The 24080-nt window shown below is 36.9% G+C and overlaps 2 protein-coding genes across 5 annotated transcripts; both read left to right on the top strand.

The window, feature by feature from the left end:
- The first annotated feature begins 985 nt into the window (after window positions 1-985).
- On the top strand, window positions 986-11164 carry LOC6031481. Of its 2 annotated transcripts, XM_038257655.1 has the most exons (3): window positions 986-1068; window positions 6085-10849; window positions 11071-11164. In XM_038257655.1, exons 2-3 carry the CDS (start codon window positions 6103-6105, stop codon window positions 11076-11078), a joined length of 4755 nt encoding a protein of 1584 aa, XP_038113583.1. In that variant the 5' UTR covers window positions 986-1068; window positions 6085-6102; the 3' UTR covers window positions 11079-11164. The 2 variants fall into 2 exon arrangements, with proteins under 2 accessions (XP_038113583.1, XP_038113584.1); XM_038257656.1 differs by lacking the exon at window positions 986-1068 and having other exon boundaries at window positions 5889-10849.
- A 3594-nt stretch (window positions 11165-14758) lies between these two features.
- Window positions 14759-22512, top strand: LOC6031483 (LIM domain kinase 1). 3 transcript variants are annotated; one of them, XM_038253772.1, is made up of 9 exons: window positions 14759-14962; window positions 15879-15975; window positions 16162-16276; window positions 16341-16471; window positions 16632-16868; window positions 16948-17040; window positions 17136-17503; window positions 17563-18508; window positions 18562-22512. In XM_038253772.1, the coding sequence occupies exons 1-9, from the start codon at window positions 14941-14943 to the stop codon at window positions 20720-20722; spliced, it is 4170 nt and encodes a 1389-aa protein (XP_038109700.1). In that variant the 5' UTR covers window positions 14759-14940; the 3' UTR covers window positions 20723-22512. The 3 variants fall into 3 exon arrangements, with proteins under 3 accessions (XP_038109700.1, XP_038109703.1, XP_038109701.1); XM_038253773.1 differs by lacking the exon at window positions 14759-14962 and adding an exon at window positions 15038-15745; XM_038253775.1 differs by lacking the exon at window positions 16948-17040.
- Window positions 22513-24080: the final 1568 nt, after the last annotated feature.

Below are 24080 nucleotides of genomic sequence, written 5' to 3' on the forward strand. Positions count from 1 at the left end.
TTTAGGGGTGAGCACCGAAGATTTGACAACTTTTCATTTTTTTTGGGACGGCCTACTATACAGCAATTCCATTTGAAAAGAGCCTAAACCCAAAAAAAAGTTAACCGATCGGGCTCAACATTTTTCTGGGGGTTCCTCGGCTAAAAAAATTAGACCCGTATTTTTTTGATTGGCCATTAAGGTGACCTACATCGTGCTAGGGTGGTTCAAAAAATTTAAATTTTTGTCATTTTTCGCAAAAAACAGTTTTATCAAAAATTCTATCTCCGCGCCATTTCATCCAATTTTAGCTGACTTAGACGCAAAAGAAAGATTATTTGAGAAAAATAGTAAACAGTTCTAAAAACCTAGCTTAACATTTGAAAAAGTCGTATGAAAACTCAAGATGACTTTTTGACCGTGTCTGGACCAAAGAGCATATGTCTGAAAATATTTTTTTCTCGGAAAATTTCACATAACATATTAATAAATTGGCCGTTGATTTGGATGTCAGTTGGACATCGACCATTGGTTGCTCCGCGCTCTATTTGACATTCAATTGACACATTTTGCAACAATTTATGATTTGAAGGACTAAATCATTGTTTTTTTCTATTACCACAGATTTCTCTTTGAACACATAAATAAACTGTATGAACATAGTTTTTTTGATCGTTACAAAAATAGGAACTGAATCGTAAACTTTTGTTTGTCAATTTCGTGGCGTTATCAACCCTTTTTACATTTCCTGTATGTATGTTTCTGATTCCAAGAGTGACACACGTAAGCAGCTTGAGTCAGAGTCAACGAGTAGACTGAGTGAGACGAAATCGAGATCGAGATTCCTTGGGAAGGCTATTTCATTTGATTTTTTTTTCTCTTTTACGAATTTTCAATTGGATTGAGTGGTTAAGTAAGTTCAATCAAAGAAAAAAAGTAAGTTTTTCAATGCAAAGATTCAAAATGTATTGCTTATGTTTTTATTTCATTTTATGCAGTTTTTTTTTTGCGAACACTTGCCCTGCTTATCTTGTGGCAAACCAGTGATAACGTGTTGAAGAAGTGAATTGGCCACCAAAAATTCATAAGGTACGTAGAATAAATTGGTATGTGCTAGTTTATGTAAAGTTTTAAACAGAAAAAAATCGGGTTCAAATGCTATGGTTCAATTCTAAGATGGCCTAGCCTGCTTGAACGCAATCTAAAAGAGGGAGGTTCAATGAAGCTGTACTTGGTTTCTTTGAACGAATACATAGCATGTATATCCAAAAAAAAATTCACATACCAGAAATGACCTGGTAAGATTAAAACAAGCATTTTCCATCAATTGATCCTACAAAAAAAGTTAATAAACAAAAGCAAAAATATATAAAAATCTTTTGGTTTACGCGAAGGTGTCGATTAGTAATTTGTGATTTCTTTGGAATAACGTTACATTTTTGCAATGTTTTTTAAGCATTTTGTACGAATACACGTGAAAAAAAGTTTAGCTGTATCCTGTGGACTTTGAACGAGTAGCATTGTATGTGGTTTCATATAAGTAAATTTTGGAGCAACATTTGAAAGGGGCGGTACGACATTGCTCTTACGAGCTTTCGTCCCATTAAAACTTGTGTAATGAAAGGCCGTAAGAGCAATGTCGTACCGCCCCTTTCAAATGTTGTTCCTAAATTGATCTTAAATTCAAATATTATTTCGCTAAAAATGGACCACTTTTTCGATAGCCCACATCAAGCTATTATAAAAATCATGTTTGTTTGGTAAAGTTTGTTAAAAACAAACTAATACATTTGAATGGTCACACTTTCGAAAATGCTAATAACTTTGCAAAACTTAAACAAAACCTAAATTTTAACCTGAAAATGCATTTCAATTTATTTTCGAATACCTTGCCTGAATAGTGGTCCACTTTCAGCCAGAATTATTTCTTACAGGCCAGCTCCAGTTATGTAGGGCTTCAGTAGCGGGTGTAGGGACTCTTCGTATAGACGCCCTTGCTCCCATCATGTCACTAAAGGTACTCACAGCGAACGACCAAGTGAACACCCTACCGTGTATTTAATAAGGTTGGCGTAGTTGTCTTGATTGTTTTGTGAGTATGAATAGATGATAGAGTTTTTTGTGTTAAAAAAAAGAACGGGCTCGTCAAATAAGACATCTTCAAATCCCGATCCATTCCAGCCTTCGAACTTCTGTTTTCCGATTATGTCAAGTTTCAGCTTCGTCCATTTTCTGTAACTGTTGCTGCTGGTGAATGCTGACCGTGATGAAAACCGGAAAAGAACACAAAATTTTGAAGTTGTCACAAGTTCTTCAGATCTTGAGCGATTACGTTGAAGGTTTTCCCGTTGATGGGTTCCGTGGTTCCCCTGCCAATTGTAAGCTGCTCAGGTTCTTGGCATGCACACTGAACCGTCATTGGCCGTTGCTCTATGCACGTTGACTTTTGAATTCGAACATTCAAATGGTTTCAATCAAAATCTTCCGCTAGATCTACTACCTATCCACAGCAACCAATACCAGTACCGAAATCACCGGAAACAAAATTTTGGGATATATGATTATCGGTAAAGATAAAAACGACAGCGAAAATGTTTGTCGTCCTTCTCTGAGCGTAGCTTACTTCGATCTCCTTTACAGGCCAGCTCCAGTTACTTCCTTATTTCCGAATATGTGCTCGACCAGATGGAAACTCGGGCAGCCCAAGCTAACTTTCTATACGATTTTGTAACGGAAAGTGATTTTTTCGGAGTCGTGTTTTGATGGGCCATACTTTTTCTGGCACAAAACATCTATGTTATAGCAATCAGTTACCTGAGCAGTTCTCTACGGAATCGGTCTTTTTCTTTAATTTTATTTTTTGTATTTTTTAATTCGGCTGAAACTTTTTTGGTGCCTTCGGTATGCCCAAAGAAGCCATTTTGCATCATTAGTTTGTCCATATAATTTTCCATACAAATTTGGCAGCTGTCCATACAAAAATGATATGTGAAAATTCAAAAATCTGTATCTTTTGAAGGAATTTTTTTGATCGATTTGGTGTCTTCGGCAAAGTTGTAGGTATGGATATGGACTACACTGAAAAAAAATGATACACGGTAAAAAAAAACTTTGGTGATTTTTAATTTAACTTTTTGTCACTAAAATTTGATTTGCAAAAAACACTATTTTTATTTTTTTTTTATTTTTTGGTATGTTTTAGAGGACATAAAATGCCAACTTTTCAGAAATTTCCAGAATGGGCAAAAAATCTTTGACCGAGTTATGATTTTTCGAATCAATAAAGATTTTTTCAAAAAATCGAAATATTGGTCGCAAAAATTTTTCAACTTCATTTTTCGATGTAAAATCAAATTTGCAATCAAAAAGTACTTTAGTGAATTTTTGATAATGTGCACCGTTTTCAAGTTATAACCATTTTTAGGTAACTTTTTTGAAAATAGTCTCAGTTTTTAATTTTTTCAAATTGGTGCCCATGTTTGCTCACCTTTGAAAAAAATATTTTTGAAGAGCTGAGAATATTCTCTATATTTTGCATTATTGAACTTTGTTGTTACGACCCATAGTTGCTGAGATATTGCCATGCAAAGGCTAAAAAAACAGGAAAATTGATGTTTTCTAAGTCTCACCCAAACTGCCCGCCGTTTTCTAATGTCGATATCTCAGCAAATATAAATCCAATTAACAATCAGCAATTCCATTTGAAAAGAGCCTAAACCAAAAAAAAAGTTCTCCGATCGGGCTCAAAATTTTTCTGGGGGTTCCTTGGCCAAAATAATTAGACCCGTATTTTTTTGTTTGGCCATTAGGGTGGCCTACATCGTGCTAGGTGGTTCAAAAATGGCAATTTCGTCATTTTCGCAAAAACCACTTTTCTAAAATCATATCTCGCGCCATTTCATCCGATTTTAGCTGTCTTAGACGCAAAGAAAGGTGATGAGTTTGGCTATTTGGGAAAAATAGTAAAGTTCAAAAATCTAGCTTAACTATTGAAAAGTCGTATGAAAACTTAAAATGGCGTTTGACCGTGTCTGGACCAAGAGCCTATGTTCGAAAATATTTTATCGGATTCCTCGGAAAATTTCACATAACATATCAAAATTGGCGATGTCGAACCGTACGTTTCGAGATATGATTTTTGAAAACTGCGTTTTTCGACGCGCCACGCGCAAAAACGGGAAAATGACGAAATCGGCAAAAAATAAACTTTTTCCAATAAAACTGCGATAACTTTAAAATTTCAGCGATGACCTATAGATGTTATGGTACCAAAAGTTGCGTCTCTCAATTACGAAAATTTTGGTACCCAGACATGTATAGGTCATCGCTGAAATTTTAAAGTTATCGCAGTTTTAGTGAAAAAGTTGATTTTTGCCGATTTCGTCATTTTCCCGTTTTGCGCGTGGCGCGTCGAAAACGCAGTTTTTATTTTCAAAAATCGTATCTCCAAAACGTACGGTTCGACATCGCCAATTTTTTGATATGTTATGTGAAATTTTCCGAGGAATCCGATAAAATATTTTCAGACATAGGCTCTTTGGTCCAGACACGGTCAAAACGCCATTTTAAGTTTTCATACGACTTTTCAATGGTTAAGCTAGATTTTTGGAACTTTTACTATTTTTCCCAAATAGCCAAACTCATCACCTTTCTTTGCGTCTAAGACAGCTAAAATCGGATGAAATGGCGCGGAGATATGATTTTTAGAAAAAGTGGTTTTTGCGAAAAATGACGAAAATTGCCATTTTTTGAACCACCCTAGCACGATGTAGGCCACCCTAATGGCCAAACAAAAAAATACGGGTCTAATTATTTTGGCCAAGGAACCCCCAGAAAAATTTTGAGCCCGATCGGAGAACTTTTTTTTTGGTTTAGGCTCTTTTCAAATGGAATTGCTGAATATTAAAACATGAAACATTCGTGAAATTTTCCGATCTCTTCGAAAAAAAAATTAAAAAAATTTAAAATCAAGACTAACATTTCAAACGGGCCCATCATTCAATATTACGCCCATTTAAAATGTTAGCCTTGATTTAAAATTTTTGAAAATATTTTTTTCGAAGAGATCGGAAAATTTCACGAATGTTTCATGTTTTAACATTGTAAATCGGATTTATAGTTGCTGAGATATCGACATTAGAAAACGGCGGGCAGTTTGGGTGAGACTTAGAAAACATCAATTTTCCTGTTTTTTAGCCTTTGCATGGCAATATCTCAGCAACTATGGGTCGTAACAACAAAGTTCAATAATGCAAAATATAGAGAATATTCTCAGCTTTTCAAAAATATTTTTTTCAAAGGTGGGCAATTATGGGCACCAATTTTAAAAAATGGAAAACTGAGACTATTTTCAAAAAAGTTACCTAAAAATGGTTATAACTTGAAAACGGTGCACTTTATCAAAAATTCACTAAAGTACTTTTTGATTGCAAATTTGATTTTACATCGAAAAATGAAGTTGAAAATTTTTTGCGACCAATATTTCGATTTTTTGAAAAAATCTGTATTGATTCAAAAAATCATAACTCGGTCAAAGATTTTTTGCCCATTCTGGAAATTTCTGAAAAGTTGGCATTTTATGTCCTCTAAAACATACCAAAAAATAAAAAAAAAAATAAAAATAGTGTTTTTTTTGCAAATCAAATTTTAGTGACAAAAAGTTAAATTAAAAATCACAAATTTTTTTTTTACCGTGTATCATTTTTTTTCAGTGTAGTCCATATCCATACCTACAACTTTGCCGAAGACACCAAATCGATCAAAAAATTTCTTCAAAAGATACAGATTTTTGAATTTTCACATATCATTTTTGTAAGGACAGCTGCCAAATTTGTATGGAAAATTATATGGACAAACTAATGATGCAAAATGGCTTCTTTGGGCATACCGAAGGCACCAAAAAAGTTTCAGCCGGATTAAAAAATACAAAAAAAAAATCGAATGACCGAAATCTCAGAGAATTGCTCACCTATAAAACTAACTTTAAATCATAAAATGTCATCCACATCCTAATTTTAAGCTTTCGAGCTCTCTAAAAATTGCTGTTCTTGTTCATACTACAGTCTCGTTTCACCCCAGTTATACCCTTAATCTCGTCTTTTTCAGTGTTTTACCAATAAAACCATGACATCCTCAAAGGTTAAAAAAGAGCTGGTAGATTTCAAGTTCAACGTCAACAGCAGCGATGGCTTCCGATATCAGCGACTGTTGGCAATACATCTCGCGCAGAAAGCCTTTTTCAAAAATAGAATCTTCAAATTAGCGTTTGAAATGACCGCTGCCGAGAAATTTGATGATGTGGTTTTTTATCTCAAGGACTCTGACGAATGGCTATTTATTCAGGTAAAACATTGCCAAAATAACGAAAATGTGACCGCTGCTATGCTCGACAAAACTGATGATGGTGATTTTTCATTGTTAAAGTATTTGGAATCGTATTGTAAGATTCAGGATTTCATGAACCCATATGAAGGAAGGAAAAAGAGATTCGTTATTTTTACCACAAGAGGAGTTAGTAAAACGTTGATCGGTAGTTGTGAAAACGTACCTGTAGATACAATTTTAGATTTTTGGAAGGATAGCTCACATAATCAATTGATACCGAATTCGAAAAAAATAATTTCATTGTCTGAAACTACCAGTACAAAATTTAAAGAACTGTTTAATGCAATTGACAGTGTAGTTTCAAATGGAAGACTAAGCGAAATTATTCTTGATTATAGAACACCTTTAAGAAGATTTTTTAGATTAGCTGGTGAGGAAGTCACTCTTATTGATACATTATTTGAAGAGGATAGCAATCGTAAAACTAGAAAGCTGTTTGATCTACTAAAGCATAAATTTAAAGGGGGGTCAAAGATTGCTAAAACACACATGGATAAAATTTTTGCCGGCGAATCTCGACAAAAATACTTGCCGCCAGTTGCGGATCAGGAAACCGTAAAGCAGTTTTTCAATGATCTAATATTGTCAGTTTCACAACCCAAAATTGATGATTTGCTGACCATAATTGATGAGGGAATGCTAGTGTGGATGAAAGGTTGGATACCACCTGATGATTTGGGTACGTTAACACAAAATCAGATAGAGCTTCCCAGACAGAAAATTGAAAATCTGTTTGAATGTTGGTATAAAGAACCAGAGGCAACGAATGGTGGACATAAAAAGCTCATTACGGAACAGGATACTCAGAAATGGATGAAATCAATCGAAAATGAACTAAATGAAACAATTGATCAAAAACACAAACGGTCTTGTGCTAGTTTGAAAGTGATTGAAAATTATTATATCGAACGAAGAATTTCATGCTCCTCAAAAGGTAATAAGTCCAATAAGCAAATATTTAACCAAATTGTATTTGACGAAATAAGTGAAACCAAATTTATTGAACAACTCTTTACCAAGTTTCAGCATCAACAATGTTTCATTTTGATTGCCGAGCCTGGTATGGGGAAAAGTGCTCTCTGGCAAAATATGGCATACTATGCTCAAAGGAAGTACACGAATAAGTTTGTTTTTTTACTTTATTTAAATAACTTTCGAGATGAGCTCGCCACGTTAAAAACAATTGATGATGTCCTTAAGGTTTTCGGGAGTTATGTTTCAACTGCCAATCACAAATATTTGAAAAATGAAGATACAGAAGTTATTTTGTTTTTGGATGCATTTGATGAACTGTTACCTGAAAACATGGATGTTTTCACATCTGCCATGAATATTTTGCTAGAAAAGAAGAAATTGAAGCTGTTTGTGAGTGGTAGACAAAGGGTACAGGAAAATTTGGAAAAAAGTTTAAGTGTTGAAGCTTTGTCGGTTCTGCCATTAAGTGATGAGGACCAGCAAAATTTTCTTATCAGGTTTTGGATTTCACATGGAGTTTTATCTGATAATATTGAAGAAATTTCAAAACTATTTTTAACAAAGTTTAACAAAGGAATTTTAAGCAAACAGTTTGAATTTCTTGGCAAGCCGCTTTTGATAAGAATGCTGGCTGATATTTATTTAGATTCTATTAAAGATATAATATCTACTGATTGTGGCATGGAAACCGTATTTGATGATCACCTAACGATTGTTGATATTTATGACACGTTCATAAACAAAAGTTTACGGGAGACTTATACTAAAATTAATAACATTCCTTTTGAATCGACAATTCCAAGAACAGGTACACATAGTGTGAAAAACTGGAGACATTCTTATCAGTTGATTGCGTTAGAAGATCAGGTTCCTAAAAAGCTACTAGATCTTATTGTTGATGAAGATTTTAAAACGGAAGTGACTGAAATTCGCCAAGAAATTATTAATCATAAAGATGAAACTCTTATCATTGAAGTTGTTAATAATTGCGCTAGATTTACTCATTTATCGTACAGCGAGTATTTAGTTGCTAGATACATTTTCGAATACATTGGCAAAACGGAAAAATCAAAATGTTGGAACAAAATAAATACGTATCTCAAGCGAGCCGAGGTTGTTCGCATTTTTATTTTTGAAATGATAAATTCAGAAAACTTTGAAAAATCAAAACCTACCAAAGAAGGTATGCAGCGATTAGAGTTTGTTCGAATGATTGGCAAGCGAGGAGCTTTTTGGGCATGTGAAGGAAATTGTTGTAATTTATTGAAGTATCTACAAACATTTTACGACTACAACACCATTCGTGACCCTGATCGTGATAGTAACCCATCAATGATCCACAGGGCAATTTATTGCAAAGCATACCAGGCTTTACAACTTTTGCTGGATGTTCCATGTGATCCAAATATAATGGATGCTTTTGAGCACCCTCCTTTGTTTAGTACGATCGACAATTTAAACATCATGAAGCTACTCGCTAGTTACGGAGCAAAATTTGAACAAAACACAAATCATATGTTGCTCTGTGCTGTTAATTACGGTTCTTTTGATACAGTGCAATACCTTATTGAAAAGAACTTTCAGGTAAACATGCCATCTAGTTACGATGGTAAAACTCCTCTTCATTTGGCAGCTGAACGGAATAGGTTTGATGTCTTCAAACTTTTGGTCTCCAATGGTGCTTGCCTAGAATCCATAGATAAATATACAAACACAATTTTACATGTTGCTGCCAAAAGTGGAAGTAAGGAAATGATTCAGTTCATCATTGCGAATTCGAAGCAAAATATCGACACTCAAAATGACTTTGGGCAAACTCCTCTTCATATCGCAGCAGAAGCACAAAGAGACGAAATAATTAAACTTCTTGTTTTAAAACAAGCGGATATCAAACTAAACAATTGTTATGGAAATAATACCTTACATTACATTGCAAGCTACGGATCAAGTGAATTATTTGAGTATCTTATTCAAAGAGGTGCTGAACTAAATAGCACGAATAATAAAGATGAGACTCCTTTTTATATTGCATCAAAGAGAAATGACCTAGACCTTTTAAAAGTTCTGGTAGACAAAGGGGCAAACATTGTCGATTCAGGATGCGTAACCCTAAGAAACGCTGCCAAGTTTGGATTTACTAAAATTGTAGAATATTTGATAGAGCTAAGTGTTGATATAAACAGCAAGAACAGATTGAATGAAACTCCTCTAAATTATGCAGTTTATGGAAAGCAAGAAGAAACGATAAAGCTTCTTATCAGAAAAAATGCTCAATTTGAGAAAGTTGGATTTACGGGCGATACAATTTTACATTGTGTGGTTCCATTTGGGACAAGGGAACTGATTGAATTTATAATCGACAACGGCATTGATATTGACATCCAAAATAAATATGGCCAAACTCCTCTTCATTTGGCTGCCTTTCAGGGTAGTAAAGAGGTCGTTTCACTCTTTATTTCAAAGGGAGCAAACATACATTCAGTTGACAAACAGGGTAATAATGTTTTGCACTATGCTGCAAAAGAGGGATCACTTGATCTTATCGAATATTTATTTGAGAAAAATGTGGACTTTGACCTCCCAAACTCTGAGGGAAAGACTCCCCTTTATTACGCAATATTCCGCTATGAAGGTATTCGAGAAGAATCCATAAAATTCCTAATTAATGCAGGAGCAAGTACTGAAACGGTTTATAATATCAATAATACTATTTTACATCGTGTCGTTCGACAAGGTTCAACTGAATTTATTGGTTATCTGCTTGGTAAAGGTTTGAAAATAAACGAAAGAAACAAATTTGGAGAGACTCCTCTTCATAAAGCAGTGGTTAGAAATGATATAAATTTACTTAGTTATCTGATTGATGCAGGAGCTAATGTTCATGAACTAGATTACCAAAATAATAGTATTTTACATTTTGCTGCCCGATATGCATCAACACTTATACTTGCATATTTTATCCAGCTAGGTGTTGACGTGAACAGTCAGAATTTGGATGGAGAAACGCCTCTTTATAGAGCAATAGAAATAAAAGATGCAGAAAATGTGACATTCTTGCTTAACAAAGGAGCAGACGTTCATTTAAGTGCTATGCATGATACAATTTTACATTATGCAATCTTGAAGGGGACAAAGGAAATGATCAAACAAATAATTGATAAAGGTGTTGATAAAAATATTCTGGATTCGGATAACAAAACTCCCCTTGATCTAGCAAAACAACATAAACGCAAACATATCTGGAAGATTCTTGTTTCTATAGATGCTAATACGAACTCAGAAGATTGTTGTTATTCTGATTCCACCTTCGATTCTGACTGCGATTTTGACTTTGATTCTGATCTCGATTCTAATCATTCCTTCGATTATGTGTCGTCACAATGTGATTCTTTTGCTGGCGATGTTGGTTCTGATTCCGACATTGTTGAACAAACGTGCAGCACGGAAACAGATACATTACGCAGAAATTTTCGAGAGTATCCTAGAAAAAATATACGTTACCCTAGGAGTAGTACACAGAAAAAAAAATCATGGTAATATTACATCTGGGAAGGAGTACATCTTTTATGTCAGAAAAAAGGTGTAATTTTACCTCTGGAAATGTGTAATTTTACCACTTTTCTGGTGTAATGTCACTTTTTCAGTCTAAATTGAGGTAAAATTACATCATAAAAGAGGTAATATTCAACCTTCCAAAATTAAAGCTTCCAAATTTACATTATTTTTTTCTGTGTACGTAAAGCAGGCCTGCATAATGTTACCAACCCAGCGTACACATGAAGCAAACCAAAATGTCAGTTCACTGCTAGCATCTGACTGTAAAGGTAAGAACAAGATTGTCCGTCAGGCCTGAACGCAGACGCAAAATTTTGCGCCTGTCATCATAGCCTGCCAGTCATCGACCATTGAACAAAGCAACCCCTGCAGATTGTTCGACTGACAGTTGATGGAAAAATCGAACTGGCACAGCGTTCTGCGTTCACCAATGCGTCGAACGGACAATCTTGTTCTTAGCTTTATGTGCATTGCCCCACATTTTTTGTTGAGAGCAATTCTCTGAGATTTCGGTCATTCGATTTTTTTTGTATTTTTTAATCCGGCTGAAACTTTTTTGGTGCCTTCGGTATGCCCAAAGAAGCCATTTTGCATCATTAGTTTGTCCATATAATTTTCCATACAAATTTGGCAGCTGTCCATACAAAAATGATATGTGAAAATTCAAAATCTGTATCTTTTGAAGGAATTTTTGATCGATTTGGTGTCTTCGGCAAAGTTGTAGGTATGAATATGGACTACACTGAAAAAATTGATACACGATAAAAAAATTTGGTGATTTTAATTTAACTTTTGTCACTAAAACTTGATTTGCAAAAACACTATTTTTAATTTTTTCATTTTTGATATGTTTTAGAGGACATAAAATGCCAACTTTTCAGAAATTTCCAGAATGGGCAAAAATCTTTGACCGAGTTATGATTTTTGAATCAATACAGATTTTTCAAAAAATCGAAATATTGGTCGCAAAATTTTCAACTTTATTTTCCGATGTAAAATCAATTTGCAATCAAAAAGTACTTTAGTGAATTTTTGAAAAAGTGCACCATTTTCAAGTTATAACCTTTTAGGTAACTTTTTTGAAAATAGTCGCAGTTTTCATTTTTAAAAATAGTGCCCATGTTTGCCCACTATTGAAAAAATATTTTGAAAAGCTGAGAAAATTCTCTATATTTTGCTTCTTCGGACTTTGTTGATACGACCCTTAGTTGCTGAGATATTGCCATGCAAAGGTTAAAAACATGAAAATTGATGTTTTCTAAGTCTCACCCAAACAACCCACTATTTTCTAATGTCGATATCTCAGCAACTATAGGTCCGATTCACAATGTTAATATATGAAACATTTGTGAAATTTTCCGATCTTTTCGAAAAAATACTTTCAAAATTCAAAATCAAGACTAACATTTCAAACAGGCCAAACATTCAATATTACGCCCATTTGAAATGTTAGACTTGATTTAAAATTTTGAAAGTATTTTTTCGAAAAGATCGGAAAATTTCACGAATGTTTCATATATTAACATTGAAAATCGGACCTATAGTTGCTGAGATATCGACATTAGAAAATGGTGGGTTGTTTGGGTGAGACTTAGAAAACATCAATTTTCCTGTTTTTTAACATTTGCATGGCAATATCTCAGCAACTAAGGGTCGTATCAACAAAGTCCGAAAAAGCAAAATATAGAGAATTTTCTCAACTTTCCAAAAATATTTTTTCCAAAAGTGGGCAAACATGGGCACTATTTTTAAAAAATGAAAAACTGCGACTATTTTCAAAAAAGTTACTTAAAAATGGCTATAACTTAAAAACGGTACACTTTATCAAAATTTCACTAAAGTACTTTTTGATTGCAAATTCGATTTTACATCGAAAAATGAAGTTGAAAAATTTTTGCGACCAATATTTCGATTTTTTTAAAATCTGTATTGATTCAAAAAATCATAACTCGGTCAAAGATTTTTTGCCCATTCTGGAAATTTCTGAAAAGTTGGCATTTTATGTCCTCTAAAACATATCAAAAAATGAAAAAAATTAAAAATAGTGTTTTTTTGCAAATCAAGTTTTAGTGACAAAAAGTTAAATTAAAAATCACCAAATTTTTTTTTACCGTGTATCAATTTTTTTCAGTGTAGTCCATATCCATACCTACAACTTTGCCGAAGACACCAAATCGATCAAAAAATTCCTTCAAAAGATACAGATTTTTGAATTTTCACATATCATTTTTGTATGGACAGCTGCCAAATTTGTATGGAAAATTATATGGACAAACTAATGATGCAAAATGGCTTCTTTGGGCATACCGAAGGCACCAAAAAAGTTTCAGCCGGATTAAAAAATACAAAAATTAAAATTAAAGAAAAAAGACCGATTCCGTAGAGAACTGCTCTGAAATTGGTTGCTAAAGTCTCGAGTTATAATTATAATTATTTGCTTATATTGGCAATTAGCGGCGAGAAACATTAAACTAACCTGCCGCCTGACTCGTGCCGGTCGGCTATTCGTGTATGCGTCGCCGATTTTCGCGTCATGACCCCTGACATTTTCAGCTCTGACGTGAAGGTTCTTTGTTTTGTATCGTTTTGTTGCATTTCTATTGGAGAGGAATTGTTTTTATGAAAACATTTGGTAACGCGACCAATCAAATAAGTCAGTTATGAATTTTTTTAAACAGATTATCGGTAGTTTTTTTAATTACTTCAGAATCAACATTATCGAAATTCTTCAAATATTCGATTAATTTTTAGACCAATTCTAATATATCTTTATTTAAAGACAACATTTAAATTCAACCTTACGTAAGAATTGTGATATTTTCAAAAAATGTTAAGGATAGTTTGTAAAGCCTTATTAATAATCGTTTTCATCTAGGAGTGGGTGATCGGGTCAGGTCTTTTTCGAGAAATCAATATTAATAAAAAACTATACAATTAACAAAATGATTTATTTTATTGTAAAGTTTATTTTATTTGGTTGTGCCCCTTTCACCAATCTAAACTGTTCCTGTTTGCATTAGACATTGCACTGACAAGCACGATTCATTGCAAAGTCATGTACCTTTGGGCACGAAGACCTCTTTCTACTCCAAGGAACCAAGGATTGCGAGTCCAACCGCCGCCATCGAGCAGTCTTGGTTTGGTGTGTTGTTTGTCTTTATAGCAGGGAATGACTTAACGACCTTCTAACAACCAAGGCCGGGACCGACGTTTTACTTCCTCATCCGATGGAAGGTTGGAGCAGATGGGAATCGAACCCATGATCTTCCGCGTACAAAGCGGACAGCGTAACCATTCGGCTACGCACTGCCGAATGCATTGGTATCAAATTTAATTTTGGTGATATTCAATTTAAGTATAATATTAAATAATTCTCGTGAAATTGTCCGGAATTTATTTGTTTTGACGGTCGTTTTAACTAAGCCTTATAATAATCTCCAACACTGTCGAAATTGCCGAATCGATTAGAAAACCTTAAAATATAGATTTTCAAATATTCACATTTGCCATTTTGTAAGATCAGCCCTTAACATTTTCTGGAGACGTGAATGAATAATTAATGATGCAAAATGGCTTCAATTGATAGAGGGAATGCGTGGAAAAAGTGTCATCCAAATAAAAAAAAATACATTTTAAGAAAAGTTGATTTACGAAAACATAGAGATATTTCATTTATAAATAATTATCTATTTGAAAATAAATTAAATTAAATTAGAGAATATCCAAATTTCTAATTGGAAAGCATGATCCAACTTCTAGTTAGACTCCATGCAAAACCCCAACTCTATTCTCACCTGAGTCGACCTAAGACCTAACGTCGACCTAAACGGGCGGCGGCCAGCGGCTGCAAACATCGCAGTCGCCGCTGAAACCGACTATACCTACTTCAACTTTGGCGTCGTTTGACAGCAAGTTCGTGCAAGCAGAAGGGAGGAAGGAGAGAGGTTTATGCAGCAGACAGGCACAGGAAGATATTGGATTATCGAATCACAAAAATTTTATTAGCGTCGCAGTCTCGGTCGCAGTGTCAGGAAAAAAGATGCAACTATGGATGAAAATACACAGAGAGGTAAGCGTTTTCGGGGAGTTTAAAGTGGTTTGCAGGGTTTTTGAGGGGTCGTTTGTGGTTTGAAATGTGGAATTGGGTGATAAAAAGCAGGATTACTGGCGATAATTGAGAGGAAAATCACAGATGAAGTTTTGTGCGTGGGAGAGCTGATTATGTATGCAAAAACGATAGAATCGAATGTTTCGGGGAGAATTCTAATGAAAAGTTTTAAAATGTTGTGGTAATGTGTGGATTAAAGACTCCCAAAGTAGATTTGTGGACAATTGCGACGGTTTGGGGAGTTATTTTGCGCAAAAGTGACGGAAAAGTTCGCCCAAAAGAATTCGTTCTGGGGCCATCTTGGTGTTTGCGTGTGTTAGTGCAATGTTGAATTGTATGTTTTGAAAAATATGAGCTGCTGCTGCGTTCCAATGCGGTGGCTGAGTCACCCAGTCGAAGCCTGCTGAGCCGATCGTGTCGCCGACGACGGCGGTCACTTCTTGGTGTCGCCAAGTGCCTCCGAATTTTGACCACTCTAGAACACAAGGCAAGGGTTGCTTCGATTCGTTTTTTTGTCGGTTCTGCCTCAGTGGCGTTCAGTTCTCGGTGTTGGTAGAAGTGAAAACTTCTAGTTCAGTTCATTTTTATCGTCGACTGACCTTGACATTTCTGAGGCATTGTTGGATAGAAAATAAAATGATTTTGTTTTTCGTTGGCACCAGTCGTCGTCGTTGTTGGCGTGCTGCTTTCGAGGTTCTTCGCGAATAAAAATGAGAAATCAATAACAAATGATGCTGAGTTTTGGTAATTTAAACTATTGCGTAATGTGCTGTTATAATTAAACATAACATGCAACGAACTCTTTGACAAATGTCAATTCTTTTTTGAAATTACTATTTTTTACAAACAAATAACAAATCGTTTTCTTCATTTCCAGGTAAAAGCGACTTATCGTGCGCCAGTTGCTACAACGCGCTAGAAAAAGACGAGTATGTTTCAGCACTCGGACAGGAATGGCACTCTGATTGCTTCAGGTGAGGTTTCGGGGTTCAGTGCTTTGGTTTGTGTTGCAATTAACAAAAACAGAAGACAGCAAACAGGAAACGCAATTCGCAAGTGTGTTTTGACACGCGCTCTAATCGAATTAGACCTCTTCCTGCAGAAGCGTGTTATTATTTGTGGTTTTGTATTGACTTGTTTCGCCAATCTCTTCTTTGCAGGTGTTCGGTCTGTGATATACATCTCTCGAATTGGTACGTCGAAAAGGAGGGTCTGCTGTTCTGCAAGGATGACTATTGGGCCAAGTATGGTGAAAGTTGTCAGCAGTGTGCCCAGGTTCGTTGTTTGAATTTGTGAGTTTGAATTATTACGCTAACATTGTGTTTCTGATTTGTTGCAGGTAATTTCCGGCCCGGTTATGGTAGCTGGAGATCACAAGTTCCATCCGGAATGTTTTTGCTGTGATGCGTGCAAAGTTTTCATCGGAGACGGAGAGTCTTACGCGCTCGTTGAACGGTCGAAACTTTTCTGGTGAGTAATTGAGGGAATATTTGTAAATGACGTATAACAATCATTATTTGATGGTTGAATAGTTAGCTTTGTTGAGTCAGCAAAAATGACATAATTGCCGCATTTAATTCTTATGTATAGAGCTAAGATGAATATTTAAAAAAAATCCAACATATTTCAGCGGACAATGCTACAAGCGGCAGCTGCAGCATCCGGTGAAGGCGCTGAACCAATCCACGAGCAGTGCCAACTCCAATGGAACCGAGGTTACGCTGAAGAAAACGCAACACTCGATCCGACTGGTGGAGATCCCGTGGTCGAGCGCCCGCAAGGATGGCATCCGGCTGTCGGTGGACGAACATCCGTACGGCATTCCGGTCCACTCGGTTGCTGGATGCAAAGGAGTTCGAATCTCGGAGTAAGTTCTACTATTTTTTGATTATGGTAATTTTCAGTTTTCATACTAATACTAACACTCTACTAACATGTAATTGTAGGGTATTCTGTACCTTCTACGGTCAGATTGGGAAGTACATATTCTCGTGTGTGTCTTCCGCCCTTAACGCTTGCTGTGGGGTGCTTCATTGTAGGTAAATAACCCAATAAATGGCTTCAGGGGATCCGGCTTACTAACAAAGCAGCTTGATCGCACATAGAAAACAATCTAATCGTGATTTTCTTACAGAATCGATTTGACCTCCGACCTAATGTCCCTGCACATTGGCGATAAAATTCTCGAAGTGAACGGCACCCCGGTGAAAGATACCCCACTGGAAAACGTGGAAAAGTTGATTCAAAACTCGGGCAAAGTGCTGCAGCTGACGATCGAGCACGATCCGGAGGCGATCAACCGTTGTGAGTTGCTAAGTCCAGCGAGCGCCGAAAGCAACTACCAGCTGGATGGGAATTGCAACTCTGGAGTTTTACGGGAGCGATCTTCGTCCCCGAACAAGCTGGACAAGGAGCGGATATTCAAGAAGAAGGACGAAGGATACATCAGCGGAACGTCTCGCAAGCTGCAGAAGCGACTCAAGGATGTCAATTGTAACAATGGTGAGTAGTTAAGTTGATCTTTGAAGGCCATTGAGTTCAAATTTGCTTTTATACTACAGCCTCAAACAGTCTCAAGGAGAAGGAGCGTAGCTCCAGCATGTCCAAGCTGCTGGACGAGCACCACCAGCATCACAGTGGAGAGTTCTACGATCTGTCGCGTACAAAATCGTTCCGCGTCGAGCAGAAAGCTGCTCGAATATTCCGCGCGTCCGATCTCGTCCAGGGAGAGCTACTCGGCAAAGGTTTCTTCGGTCAGGTGTTCAAGGTGACGCATCGCGTAACCCAGGAAGTGATGGTCCTGAAGGAGCTGTACCGGGTCGACGAAGAGGCCCAGAAAAACTTTCTCAAGGAGGTGGCGGTGCTGCGATCGCTGTCTCACCACAACGTCCTACGCTTCATTGGAGTGTTGTATAAAGACAAGAAGCTGCACCTGGTGACGGAGTATATTCCTGGGGGATCGCTCAAAGAGCTGATTCACGACTCTGGGCTGCCGCTGTCGTGGAAGCAGAGGATCTGCTTCGCGCGGGACATTTCCTGCGGTATGAGCTACCTGCATTCCATGAACATTATACACCGAGACCTGAACTCTCTGAACTGTCTGGTTCGCGAGGATAGAACAGTGATTGTGGCCGACTTTGGGTTGGCTCGAATCATCAAGCAACCTTTTAGTACGGCGTTTGAGAAGTGCTCCCAGAATGGTGGGAGTGGAACGCTGGGAAGACGAGGCCGGCCGAGAAGGCAGCGGTACACCGTCGTGGGCAATCCGTACTGGATGGCACCGGAAATGATGCGTGGCAACAAGTACGACGAGAAGGTGGACATTTTCTCGTTCGGGATAATGTTGTGTGAGATAATTGGGCGAGTTCAAGCGGATCCGGACTTTTTGCCGAGGACTTCGGACTTTGGACTGAATCAGGCAGTGTTCAAGGAAAAGTTCTGCGATCAATGCCCGGAGCCGTTCTACAAGATTGCGTTTTTGTGCTGTGATTTGAACCCGGATAAAAGGTTAGTTTGTTCAAGACGTCTGTAAAACAATTCTAACAGCTTCTTTTTCACAGACCCTCATTCGAGCTGCTGGAGATCTGGTTCGAGCGGATGGTCCGGCAGTTTGCCGTCGGAAGGACGGTCCCGCTGGACGTTGCCCACGAGATTGAACATTTTAAAGGCCTAAAGAGCAACGACTCCAGCAAGTGTACGACCCCGGATGGGCTTGCAACGCCCCCGCCGATCGGCGTGAAACCCTCACTCAGTTGCAAGCGTATAAGTGAAAATGTGGAAGAAAAGGAAAACTGTGAATCTGTGCCGGAAAAGGGTACGGACGTGGTGGACTGTGGAAAGCCGCCGCCGCCACCCTCATCGGCGGCATCAAAGACAACGAAAGACAACGTGGAAAATAATAACATTACCAATAGCAATAGTTCTAGTAGTAGCGTAAACGTAAGTGGTTTCATCATTGGAGGAACGGAAATTCCCAAGTCGCCGCACTTGGGTAAGGACTTTTCGCCAAACGGCGATCGCATTAGAGATAGTATTAGGGCGCGAAGAAGACAAAGAATGATACTGAACCGGGAGAACCAGCGAAAGTCGCTGGATTCGAGCAGTTTAGTGTTGAAGCTGAGCAGTGCCGATTGTGGGATTGTGAGTGCGGACGCGAGTGTTTCGGAACCGACTAGTTTGATTCAGGTCGATACGAGTGCGTTGAAGGAACCACCTTCGACAGAGGACATTCTGAACTCGGTGAGAGATACGCTCGAGAAGGATCCAGGCTTGACGAGGAGGGACGATGCTTCGCCCAGGACTAAACGGTACGGTGAGAAGGGTTACATTATACACTTGAACAATGGAAATTTGACGTTGAATAACGTGAAAGATCTGGAAGCTTGCTCAGACTTTGACTCGAGCTGTGATACCAGTTTGAACTATATTGATCTGAATGGAGGAAGTGCCAATTGCAGTTTTCAGACACCAAAGTCGAACGAGGACAGCTTTTCAAAGCCGGTTGAGTTTAGGGACGTGTGGTCGGTGCCAGCGGTGAAGGTTAGCGCAGTGCAACCGGAAGCACCCCGACCGGAACATCACAAAACTACTCTGGAGGACCTGAAAACGCAGCTAGACCTGTGTCGCAAAGATACGCTTACGCAACAGTCGGAGAAGGAAAATGTTAAGTCTGAAAAGTTGGACAACCTAGGTAAGGAGTCGAAGGGAAACCGAATGTTCAGCAAGATAAATCCGCTCTCAACAATATTAAGTGGGAAAAACAGCTCGTCAGAGAAAGTTCGAGCAAAGAGTCCCAACAAGAGTGGAAAATGTACACCAAAGTTGTATCGAGTTAACGATACTCCAATTTTTGAGCGACGCAACGTTAGCTCCCCAGTTCCTCCCCAGCTTAAGCGAAGTGATTCCGGGGAACAAATCCGACCTCCCAAATTCGCATACTCTGACAAAGCCATGTTCAACTCTAAGCAAAAAATCTCGCCAACTTCGGACCTGAAACCTCAGTCTAGCTTCGAAGAAAGCTCTCCTCCAACTTCTTCTAGCAACAACAGCTATGCCATAAGTAAGCTCAAAGCATCTAGAAATATTTTCTCAGACAAAAATCTCCCGCAAGTGTTTGTCTACCGAACCAAAAAGACACCAACCGCAACGGATGCCATATGTACAAGTAGTAGTATTAGCAGCAACAGCAGCTGCTCCACCAAGTCCAAACCGTTAGTAGTAGTTGAGAAGCCGCCCACTTACAAAAAGCCACCGAAAGCTGGCGGTGCCACCAGCCACACCACTAGCAGTAGTCTACTTAGCATAAGCAAGAATCGTACTTTCCGACCGGTTGAAAGTTCTCCGCGACATTCAACTTCAAAGTCCCAACCCCAGCAGCAGCAGCAGCAGCACCTAGACAAACCGGTTGAGCGATACGTGGCCTTATCGTCTTCGCTGAGTAGCAGCGGTGGCAGTGCTGGCAATTCCCGCACAGAATCTCCCTCGCCGACCTGTTTGGGGGCGCGAGCTCGGACGCCGATTCTTTCGCCGGAGAGTGTCCGGAAGTTGAACGCCCGGTTGTTGGAGACGCGTCGGCAAGTGCCTGCGGAGAACCACGTGGCAAGTTCGACGAGAAGTAGGGATGGGTCTCATAGAGTGGTGGTGGGAGCAGCAGTAGCAGCTCCGCTGCACGATAAGAAGGGTTCCACGACCGTGGTTAAGTCTAAAAGACGAGAATTTTAGGCAGCAGCTCTCTAAATGCAGTTTCGTGTGTTGAACGCGTAGAATTGAATTGCTTTGACTTTGCAGAAAAATGTTGTGAAATTAATATAATTTCAGTTCGGGTTGAAAAAAATCATGAAAAAATCACTCATTCCTCTTAAATTGAAAATTAAGCAATAAATATATCACTCAACCTTTTTTTGCAAATTTCTAGAGGAAATTTTCGTATGTTTGGCATGTTTAATTATAATTCCATCCAATTTGCTGATTTATTTAGCATATTTCTCACACTGATTGGTTACATATTTCTGCGTAATATAACATTCATTATCATGAAATAATGGAACATTTATTTCACAGCCAGTTTTTTTTTACAAGCAGCTGAATAACTGTTTTTTTGCTGTTTATTTAGTATAAGTTTTGCCCAAGAGATTTATTTTACAACATTTCTCTGTATGATGGTTAGAAAGATTTCAACAAGTGGGTTTAAAAACAATAACTAAAATCTTGATGTCGAAATTGATGGGACTAAACCCGATGCTCAACATACTGAAACTTGCAAGCAAAGTACCGTTGTACGTAAAGGCTCTATTTGTGTGATGCTTTTTTCACTCAAATAGAGTTTAAGCAATGCAAACAAAATGCTTTAAATGTGTCATTTATAAATAGACAAGAAAAAACAGTTCAAATTGTTACTCTCACATTATTGGAACCACACACTTGAAATGTTTGTAAAACGCTAAAACACGATTATTTGAACAAAAATCTCTTTACCGAGCACTGATTCTCTCTATTTGGCACTGATTTTTCTCTCGTCAATTGTATCACTCTCCGTTTAGCTGTAAGTTGTGAAAAAAGGTTAACATAGTAAAAGGTAGAATGTAGCGTTCATTCAGTTAAGATTAATTATTTCCTGCAAATTAGTTTATTTGTCAATTTTTGATAAGGCCGACAAGTTACTAACAAGACTGTGATATCGAATAAAAGTGTAATGTTTTAATTAATGGTGTAAATTGATTCAATCATGTAACCGATAAAGTAGAACAGTAACGAGAGGAAACAAACAAAAAATACAGGATGGCACACAGTTCATGCATGAAATGTTTCGAGCAACATTTTTGTTTCGCATCCGCTGTCACAAAAAAAAATCCTGAAAAGCGGAAGGGGCCCAGGTCAAAAAAGCAGGGGGGTTGCAGATTCGTGAGTGCACGGATTATGTTGCAACAATCAACTGTATATGTAATTGTAATTAATTTTGTAGATAGGAAAAGCTCGTATTGTGAAAAATTGAATTAAAATGTGACTGTGTAACAAGTTGGAAAACAGGACAGTAAAGAAACAAAAAAAAAATGAAAAAGCTCACGCAGAAGGTAATAAAAAATGTATTTGTGGAACAAGTGCAAAAATCGAAACAAGCGGATGTATACAAATTTTAAATTGTAAATTGTACTCATTGAGCAGCCGGAAGAAAAATGGGTTTTATTGTGTCTCTTTTTTTATGGATCAATGGTTCGGATACAACGTGAATGCGGCGCTGCCATTTATTTTTCAATTCAGTTTTCGTTAAATAAATCATTTCTGGGTACTTTATTTGGAAGAATAAATCTCCTCTCTTTCCGTGACATGTGTAACATTCCGCAGTAAAAGCAAAAAATAACAAAATTATGTAAAGCAATAGTTGCAAACATATTATGTAAAGTAGTTTGAATAATTTTATTAGAATCTATGATATTTTCGCGGTAAAGTATAGTTTATTTGACATATTTTATAATACAAAAGCAAACTTCAAATAAAAGAACAATTACTAAATACATTTCGCGTTTTAATTGCATGGAAAGAACTATTCATTTGTTTTCTGTTCAGCCAGAGAAGTGGCAATCTGTTCTACACAGTAAAAAAAACATGGTAATATAAAATCTGGGTTCATCTTTTACGTCAGTAAAATTTTTATTGTCCATCTAAATAAAAAAACCTTTTTCTGTTGTAATGCAACTATGGCTGTCTGAATTTAGATTACTAGATTATTGATAAATATTACACCTTACAATTAAACAAATTTTTTAATGTTTTTTTGGTGAAAATATGTTTTTTTTTTATTTCAAGTACGTCATCAAATTGGACATCCAATTTTACATAAAAGTACCTTTGACACAAAATTTCCATCTCAACAGGTTACAAATCTGGAGCAACATTTGAAAAATATAAGGATAAGCATTTTGCAAGTTTCAACTACTTCTTAAGGTGATGCCGTTGATCATTTTCGAAGATAATTGATCATTACTCTAAAATAATCTGTATTGAATTCAATTTAAGGTGAAGCCGTTGATAATTTTCGAAGAAAATTAATCATCACTATAAAATATTCTGTATAAAATTCAATTTAACGAATTTCAGCACCAAAAGGAATCAGCAAGTGCCGGATGTTGCCTTCTTGAAGCCACTGAAAGAATTTTTGATCTAAATCAAATGTGCTTCAAAATTTATATAATTTTGTGGCACAGTCATTGACGTCCTAGTTGGCAATCATTTATTAATGACGATTTCCATAACTTTACAAGGAATGGGATAATCGTTACCAAAAGGAATCAGCTTGTGTAGGGCACTATTCTAAACAACTTGTTGAAGGAATTTTGTCAAAATATTGAAAGCGACACAAAATGTATATCTTTGAACAAAAAATCATGACAATGATGGAAGTCTTCACGTTAAGGGTAACATACATATAAATCGGCAAAAATGCCAGAGGTTGGTTTAAGCACAAACTTTAACTTTTTCAAATCTGTTTTCAGGACATTAAAATATACATTTTCAACTATTAACAAAATTAATTTGAAGACATTTGGTTGAATCATTGCCGAAATACCTACATATTTTTTAGCATTTTCACAAAACGGGTGCACCGATATCTCAACACTGTCTTTACCAAATTGGCTCAAAATTTTGGTTAAGGCTCGTTAGACCGGGCTTGTGTGCATGATGAAGGCCGATTTTCAAAAAGGTTATTTTCAAAAAAGATTAAAATATTTTTATGTTTTTTTCATATCAAAAATCAAAAATTTTCAGCTTAAATCGTCTGTAACTTACTTCAATCATAAAATATCTTCATGAAACTTTCAGGAGTGTTTGAAAATAATCCTTTAACGTGAAGACTTCCATCATTGCCATGACTTTTCGTTCAAAGATATAAATTTTGCGTAGCTTTCAATATTTTGACAAAATTCCTTCTACAGGTTGTTTAGAATAGTGCCCTACACATGCTGATTCCTTTTGGTAACGATTATCCCATTCTTTGCAAAGTTATGGAAATCGTCATTAATCAATGATTGCCAACTAGGACGTCAATGATTGTACCACAAAATTATATAAATTTTCAAACGCA

This window comes from Culex quinquefasciatus, chromosome 2 (assembly GCF_015732765.1).
Source record: "Culex quinquefasciatus strain JHB chromosome 2, VPISU_Cqui_1.0_pri_paternal, whole genome shotgun sequence".
Lineage (NCBI taxonomy): Eukaryota > Metazoa > Arthropoda > Insecta > Diptera > Culicidae > Culex > Culex quinquefasciatus.